Here is an 8,122-nt window from a genome sequence, read left to right as displayed (position 1 = left end):
GAGAATGGACTTAAGGACACCGGGGGGGGGGCGGTGTGCTTCCCTGGTGGCACAGTGGTTGGGAGTCTGCCTGCCAATGCGGGGGACACGGGTTCGTGCCCCAGTCCAGGAGGATCCCACATGCCGTGGAGCGGCTGGGCCCGTGAGCCATAGCCGCTGAGCCTGTGCTCCGCGATGGGAGAGGCCACAGCAGTGAGAGGCCCGTGTACCAAAAAAAAAAAGGACACCAGGGGGGTGGAAGGGGAGGCTGGGATAAAGTGAGAGAGTGGCATTGACATACATACACTACCAAATGTAAAACAGCTAGTGGGAAGCTGCCGCATAGCACAGGGAGAGCAGCTCGGTGCTTTGTGACCACCTAGAGGGGTGGGATAGGGAGGGTGGGAGGGAGTCTCAAGAGGGAGGGGATATGGGGATATGTATATATGTATACATATCACTTTGTTGTACAGCAGAAACTAACACAACATTGTAAAGCAATTATACTCCAATAAAGGTGTAAGAAAAACAGAAGAACAATACACAACAGGGTCTTTCTGGCGGTCCAGTGGTTAGAACTCCGTGCTTCCACCATAGTGGGCATGGTTCAATCCCTGGTCAGGGAACTAAGATACCACATGCCACATGGCCAAAATGTAAAAATACAAAAACAAAAACAAACTCACAACAACAGTGTCTCTGTCCTGTAACTAGACTGAGTCCCCTTAGGTGAATTACAGTGTCTTATGTGTCCTGTTATCCCCAGCACTCTGGCAAGACGCCTAGAATATTTTGAGAAATGATAAGAAGGAAAGAAAGAAGGATCTCAGAGATAGTGAATGATATGGCCAAACAGCCAGCCTCCCCCGCCATGTCCACACACCGTCACCACCACCAGACACCAGTCCTGCTCCCACCTCCCCCCAGTGATTAATCCGTTTGGAGACTGAGGCCCTTCGCCCCAGACCCCCAGGCAGCAGCTCACACCAGTCAAAATGACAAGTGCGCTGCCACGTCCATCGGCAGATGCTGCTTCATCGTATCCACTTCAGAAGCAGGGAGGCACTCGCGGCTACCTCAGTGCTCCAGACCATCTGGTCAGGTGGCACAGCGCCCACTTACAAGGTCAGTTTCTTCCTGCCCAGAGCATTCCAGATTCTGCTGCAGAGTAAACTTCCTCTCTGAACCATCTTGGGGAATTCCTCAGACTCGTCCTCAGTCCCTCCAACATCCACTTCTTTTTTTTATATATATAAGTTTATTTATTTATTTATTGGCTGTGTTGGGTCTTTGTTGCTGCGGGCAGGCTTTCTCTAGTTGCAGCGAGCGGGGTCTACTCGTTGCAGTGCACAGGCTTCTCATTGCGGTGGCTTCTCTTGTTGTGGAGCACGAGCTCTAGGCACACGGGCTTCAGTAGTTGTGGCTTGCAGACTCTAGAGCACAGGCTCAGCAGTTGTGGCACATGGGCTTAGTTGCTCCATGGCATGTGGGATCTTCCCGGCGCAGGGCCCAAACCCATGTCCCCTGCACAGGCAGGCGGATTCTTAACCACTGCACCAACAGGGAAGTCCTCGTCATCCAGTTCTTATTTTAGTTCTTGGCTTGGTGGCAGGGACATTTCTCTGTGATCTTCTAACTGCCCCTGAGGACAATGGAATGGTCTGGGAGAACAAAGACAGCAGCACTCACTTCTGAGGCTCCTTTTCTGTGAGAAGCAGAGCACCAGTGAAGTGGCCAGCGTTCTGGGAGCTCAGGAATGTGCCCAGTTCGCTTTGTGGGCACTTTGATGCTAAATCCAACTTTTGCTTTAGAAGTGATAGTCATGAACTATGCCCCACATCTAAACAATGGCTCCCTTTGCATTCAAATGAGATCTTTACCCCAATAGCTGAAAAGGAGATGAGAGGAGAAGCCACGATATGCTTCCTGTTGGCACAATTTTGGGTTGGAGTTTGCCTGAAGATTCCTCTAAATATGTGGGGACTAAGGCCATCATGATGAAAAGCTGCTAACAGCACAGAAAGTGCTGAAGACAACCATGAACAGCCCTGTACAAATGATACACGTCCCGTGCCAAAATAAAAAGGAAAGCCGCATGCACACAGAGCTCCCGGGGGCCAAAATGCAGAAGGAAGCCGGCTTCACATGAAACTGGCACCAACACTCTTACACCTGGTCAGTGCTACTGTCGAATACTTAATTTTCCTACAGGTAATTCCGTCTGTGTGGACAACTGAAGGCAAAAAACCCAAAACCAATCAAACGGAGCACATTCCCAAGCAAATCTATCAGAAGACTGTCTGAACATACATCTCTATCTCTGCTTTCTTTTCCTATATATTTGGGGAGGAAAAGGGAAGAAGAGATGGAGGGGAATAGAAAGGCAGCAGAAAGGCTCCCTTCTCTTTGAGGTCTCCCTTAACCACTACAACCCACGGTGACCTTTCCTTCCCCTCATACATATAATAATTTGCATTTGACCATATCCCATACTGACGTGCATTATTAAATATGCACTCATGACCCAAGAACTCGTCTCCGCAATTATCTGCAAGGTCCTTGAGGACAAGGACCACTTTTACTCCTCCACACTACCTATCACAGGGATTGAACCTAGCAGATGCTCAAAAGATTTAATTGCTCGGGCAATGCCACCAGCAAATAACCCCAAATCACAAAAAAAGATTTTATTATACGGTATTATGAAATTTTAGGAATAAATCTATCTCTGTGTTAATGTTTTATGCCTTGTATTCAGCAATTCCTGAGCACAAGTTCGCTGAGCTGAGCTGGGTGTTGGGAGAGGGGCGCTGGGGAGTGGGGGGGTGAACGTTAAAATGTATCACCAGGCCAACTAAAATATGCCCAAATGAGATTAAAGTAATTGGACTACTGAGTTTGCTTAAACGGTACCCGGTGTTTGCAAACTTCATTTAATCCCTGGAGTGGGAAGTGAGTCTCGGAGGGTCCTTACCTGCAAGCCTGCTCGCAGGTCCCCATCTCTGGGAAGTGGGCGCACGCTTGGCTGGCTCGCGCTGTGCGGTCACGGAGGCTCCTCACCACCAGGGGGAGCCGGGCCGCGCCGGGCCGCGCCGGGCCGCGGGGCGCGCGGCGCTCTCCCGACATGCCTCGCTCCCGCCGACCCGGAAGTGGTCGCCGGTGCCGGGCCAGACGGCCGCTTAGACAGGAGAGGGGCTGCGGAGCGCAGGTGCCCGGCGGTTCCAGCCCGGCGAGGGACCCTGTGAGGCCGCGGAGGAGACGCCGCTAAGTTCATTGCAGGTGGGACTCAGCGGGGCGGGGCGCAGCGCGAGCCGTTCCCGGGCGCCCCGGTCCTCGGCGTCCGTGAGTGTTCTATGGGCCCACGGCCCTGCCCACCCTCTGAGGCCGCGGGCCGCCGCCCTGGCACCATGAAGGCCGAAGGGTTTTCCTCGAGGGCCACGCCCCGGCCGGAGGGGGCTGCGGAGAGGCCGAGCCGCTGAGCCACCCCTGTCGCCGGGCCCTGCCTGTAGGACGTCGGGGCCCGCCGCCCGGCTCTCGTGTCCGCGCCGCAGTAGGCGCCCTATCGCCGGCTCTGACATGGAGGAGGGGGCAGCTGGTCCGGGGAGCCCCCTCCCGCCCGCCATGAAGGCAGAGACCGCGACCGCGGCGCAGAAGCCCCCGGCCGGGCCCAGCCTCAGTCACCTGCTGAGTAGCCGGAAGCTGGTGGCCCTGGGGGCCGTGCTCGGCTGGCTTCTGGTCATCCACCTTCTGGTCAACGTGTGGCTCCTGTGCCTTCTGTCTGCGCTGCTGCTGGTGCTGGGAGGATGGCTGGGCGCCGACGCCATCGTGGGGCCTTCGGGTCGGCTGCACCTGGAGCGCTTCATCCCCATGGCTGTCTGCCCCCCAAACCCCGAGGCCGAGAGGCAGCTGGAGCAGGAGATCGACCGCACCATCCGGATGGTCATGCGGGACTTCGTGTCGTCCTGGTATCGCACGGTGAGCCAGGAGCCCGCCTTCGAGGAGGAAATGGAGGCAGCCATGCGAGGGTTGGTCCAGGAGCTCCGGAGGAGGATGGCCAGGGTGGACAGCCATGCTCTTGCCCAGAGGGTTCTCACTCTCTGTGGTTGTCACTTGCAGAGCTATCTTCAGGCAAAGGAGGCCACGACGGGGAAGCAGAGTGGCATAGATGAGCCCTCCCAGCTCTGGGAGGCTTACTGCCAGGCCACCGCCCCACATCCTGCAGTACAGAGTCCCAGGGCTGAGGTCGCCTACACACGTGGCATTGTGAACGTGTTGCTTCAAGGCCTAGTGCCAAAGCCCCACTTGGAGACCCGGACCGGCCGCCATGTAGTGGTGGAACTCATTACTTGCAATGTCATGTTACCACTGATCAGCAAGCTCTCAGATCCGGACTGGATCCACCTTGTGCTAGTGGGCATCTTTTCCAAGGCCAGAACTGGCCCAGAAGGAGTGGGTAAACCACTCTGCCCAGCCAGTGCCCTGGAACAGCCCTCAGTGCCCACATCTCTGCCACTGATTGTGGAGGTCCAGAGTCTAGCAGATGCGAGAGCCCCTTCTCCAGCCCCAGTGCTCCTAAACTATAGTGAGCCTTCACACCCCTCCCCAGAAGTCGAAGAAGGCCGTGAAGCACTGGAGGGAGATTTGGGGGGAGTGCTAGAAGAGAGAGAAGTAGGAAACAACTCTTCTCACTTCCTGCAGCCTCTGTTCTTGTCCGAAGATGCAGAGCTGGAGTCTCCGTTGTCTGAACTGGGCAAAGAAACCATCATGCTCGTGAACCCAGGCACCTTCCTCTCTGCCAGGATTCAGGACTCCCTGTGTGCCCTAGGGGGTTCCCAGGCTCTGGAGTCTAAGGATGAAGAGGGATCTGAAGGAATTGAAGGGGCAGAAGCTGAGGAGGGCCCAGGAACAGAAACAGAGACCGGCCTGCTTGTCTCCATGCTGAATTCCTGCCCAGAGATCCAGATTGACACAGTAGACAAGGACGAAGAGCAGGGAGATGTCACCTCTCTTACAACTTTGCTGGCCAGTCCAGAAAGGATGTGTCCCCCACGACCCTCATGCTTAGAGAAAGATCTCACCGATGGTGTGAGCTCCCTAGATCCTAGTCTCCCACAGGTACTGCTCTCCTCCTCTCCACCTGGTCCCTTCAGCTCAACCACCTTCAGCTTTGAGCCCCTGAGCAGTCCAGATGGCCCCGTTATCATCCAGAACCTTCGTATTACCGGCACCATTACTGCTCGAGAGCACAGTGGCACCGGATTCCACCCATACACGCTCTACACGGTGAAGGTAACAGGGTTAGAACTGTGGTCATCCACTCTGGTCTGGGATTGAGTCGGAAAGCAGAGTCAGTGTTTTGAGAGGGAGAGGCTACTCTTACTTAGTTTGCTATGGTTAATTCAGCCAGCATCTATATGTGAATGGTCTGAAGCTCATTTGTGAAGCAGAGTAGGCCTCTATCTGATACCCTCACAAACAATCCTAGAATCTTGGTATACTGAGAGTCATATTTTTCAGTGGTTCCCAATGGATACAGTCTTGTCCAGAGATTCTTTCCAAACTTCTTCCCTGCTAATTTCTTTCTTTTTTTAAGTACTGGTATCTTTCATACTTTTTGTTTTAGGAAGGAAGGTTATTTACCTATATATACATTGAAAGGTAGCAAGTTCTTCATTCCTAGAGATGTTTAAGAGCAGTAGTAGGAACTGCTTGGCAGAAATGATATGAAGGGGGTTCATGGATCAGGTGGCTGGTTTGATTAGAGCAGCAGCTCCCTAAAGCTGGTTTGGGGATAAGCTGCCTCCAAGTCAACTGGAGAGTTGTATTTTTAAAAAATACAAATCTTAGGGCCCATTCTTGGGAAATTCTCATTCAGAATCCGTCAGCGCCTATCAGAATCCGTATTCTGACAGCAGAGTTTGTAGCCCAAGTGATTTTGAGGTGCAGCCAAGCTTGGGACCGTGTCAGTATCAAACAGTGTCCCTCAAGGAGCGGACTGTTCCACAGAGAGCATCATAACTCCCAGGTGCTCCAAGTCTGAGAGCTCTAACCTGAATTCCACCTGCATGTCTTACCTAGACCCTTTCTTCTCAGTACTGGTCTCAGGGACTACTTTGCTCATTTCAGCTCATAAGGAATACCTCTCTCTGCCTCTAGAAAAATTTTAAACACCAGCCTCAAGTCCCACCAACAAGGAGATCATTTCTTCCATCACTTGCCACAGTATAATACCTTAACCAAACAATAACAGTAACCTGCTCTTAATGAGAACAAGCACATACATTGTTCTTGCACAGAATTTATTATATCTTAACTACTCTGTCAAAAAGTCTCCCCCTGTAGGTATGAAGTTGCAGCTTTCATGCTGTTCAGGGTGCTCGCTCTGGGGGAACTTTCAGCACCGTTGTCATTTCCCACATACCAGCTCTCCAAGCCTATGAAGACAGCAGACTCTGACCCCTTAAAACATCTCTAGTCTCCACATGACTTCTCATCATACAGATGACCTGTGCTCGGGAAGAAAAATTCAGCGTCACTCCCAAGAATAATTAATTTGCCCAAAGCAAAACAAAAACACATGTTCCTTTAATGCATTCCAGGCAAACAAATGATTTTTGTTCATTGGCTGTTTGGGATTATTTGTTCTTCCCCCAACTAATATAGATAATCACTGCTTGCGTGTAATGACAAGATGGTTATCCCCTTATAACATCCAACCCCATAATTAGGGATGAAAGAGGCAGTGTCATTTTTATCAGTGTTGTACCTTCTTTTTTATCCTGTGTCTTTGGGATTTGAAAATAGTTATAAGTAAAGAGAGTGTTTGCAGGGAGAGCTTTGAGATGGAAGAAGGAGTGGAGGGCAGTAAAACTCATTTTTCACTTCCTAGGCCACGTCTGTTGGGAAATGCATCTCGTTCCATAATTCACTCAGTTTGAGTTACTCTTTACAACTTAGAGCAACAGTCAGATCTAATATGTTCAGGAACAGAATAGGAGCATCTTGCTCCCTTTACCCCTACTCTACTCTTATTGTGTGGCCAGTAAGCTGATACAGTAAACAAATTTGTTCACCCGACAGTATGAGACCGCCCTTGACTGCGAGAGCAGCAGTGGCCTGCAGCAGCTGGCCTACCACACCGTGAACCGCCGTTACCGTGAGTTCCTGAATCTGCAGACCCGTCTGGAGGAGAAATCCGATCTACGAAAGTTCATCAAAAGTCAGGAGTTACCCCAGCCCCAGAATGCCTGCTTGCTGTTCACATCGAGCCACCCTGATCTGAGAGGCTGGAGGCCTGTTGGTTTGTGGGGAGGGTGGAGGGGGAGAGTGCAGCCTCAGGGATCCTGTGCTCCCCCAGTTTGCTTTTGGGTATTTTGGGTTTTAGTGCTGGACGGTGCTAATGACATTCTTTCCGAGGTGCTTCTTTGCCACCGAATGCTTTGTTCTGGGGCCCCATCTAGTTTAAGCTTAGGAAGGAAACTTCCACAGTCCACCTGTGCCTGTGAGGTAGTGTGAGGTGTTAAATTAACTTTTCCAAATTCATAGGTCGATTGCTCTTAGATATTAAAATATCATCTAGAAATCCTTGCCAGCTTTCCTTTAACAACAGGCTTTTTGGTGTGCTGTTTGGTACTTGTGAGGCACAGGAACAATAAGAAAACATAAAATTTTACTCGAAAAATAAGCTAGTAAGCAGCTGCTTTGTTTTTTAAAAAAACTCAAACATTTTCATAAGTTTTGGCATAAATTGTGTATTTCAGTTGCACATTTTCTTTCTTAATAACAATAACTGATACCGAAAATATATGCCCAGTTCTCTACTAAGCACTTTATACTTATTAGCTCTTTTAGTTCTCATAACAGTCTATAAGATAGATACTATCATTATCCCCATTTTACAGAAAAGAAACAAAGAAAGATTAAGCAAGTTGCCTAAGGTCATTATTATAGTAGGGCTTGGAGCCAAAATTTAAACTTCCGGGCCCTTATTCATAACCACTATAGTGTTTGGCCTCTTATACCTTAATATTATCATTAATAAGGAAAGTAGGTTGTCTGTATTATATCCCTGGGGTATATTTGGAACTCCTGAAGTAAAAAAAATCCGAAGGAGGGGAGGACCCAGGGGAGGGACTCTGAAGGG

At 50.7% G+C, this 8,122-nt stretch overlaps 1 protein-coding gene across 23 annotated transcripts in view; it reads left to right on the top strand.

Moving 5' to 3' along the window:
• The first annotated feature begins 3,111 nt into the window (after positions 1-3,111).
• SNX19 (sorting nexin 19) overlaps positions 3,112-8,122 on the top strand; it is a 46,352-nt gene continuing 41,341 nt past the window's right edge. For 13 of the 23 annotated variants that reach the window (XR_016393970.1, XR_016393971.1, XR_016393969.1 and 10 more), the window contains exons 1-2: positions 3,114-5,268; positions 7,060-7,279. Coding sequence is in view for 15 of the 23 variants with exons in the window: in XM_089915835.1 (XP_089771961.1) it covers positions 3,556-5,268; positions 7,060-7,279 (1,933 nt within the window). In the remaining 8 variants the exon portion in view is untranslated. Of the gene's footprint in view, positions 5,269-7,059; positions 7,280-8,122 lie in introns of all 23 variants that reach the window. The other 10 variants (XR_016393972.1, XR_002642343.3, XR_002642342.3 and 7 more) reach the window with 7 other exon arrangements.

This window comes from Delphinapterus leucas, chromosome 7 (assembly GCF_059928025.1).
Source record: "Delphinapterus leucas isolate spDelLeu-1000000601 "Yukka" chromosome 7, BTC_Dleu_Yukka2, whole genome shotgun sequence".
Classification (NCBI taxonomy): domain Eukaryota; kingdom Metazoa; phylum Chordata; class Mammalia; order Artiodactyla; family Monodontidae; genus Delphinapterus; species Delphinapterus leucas.
This window is presented reverse-complemented; position numbering and strand designations above follow the sequence as displayed.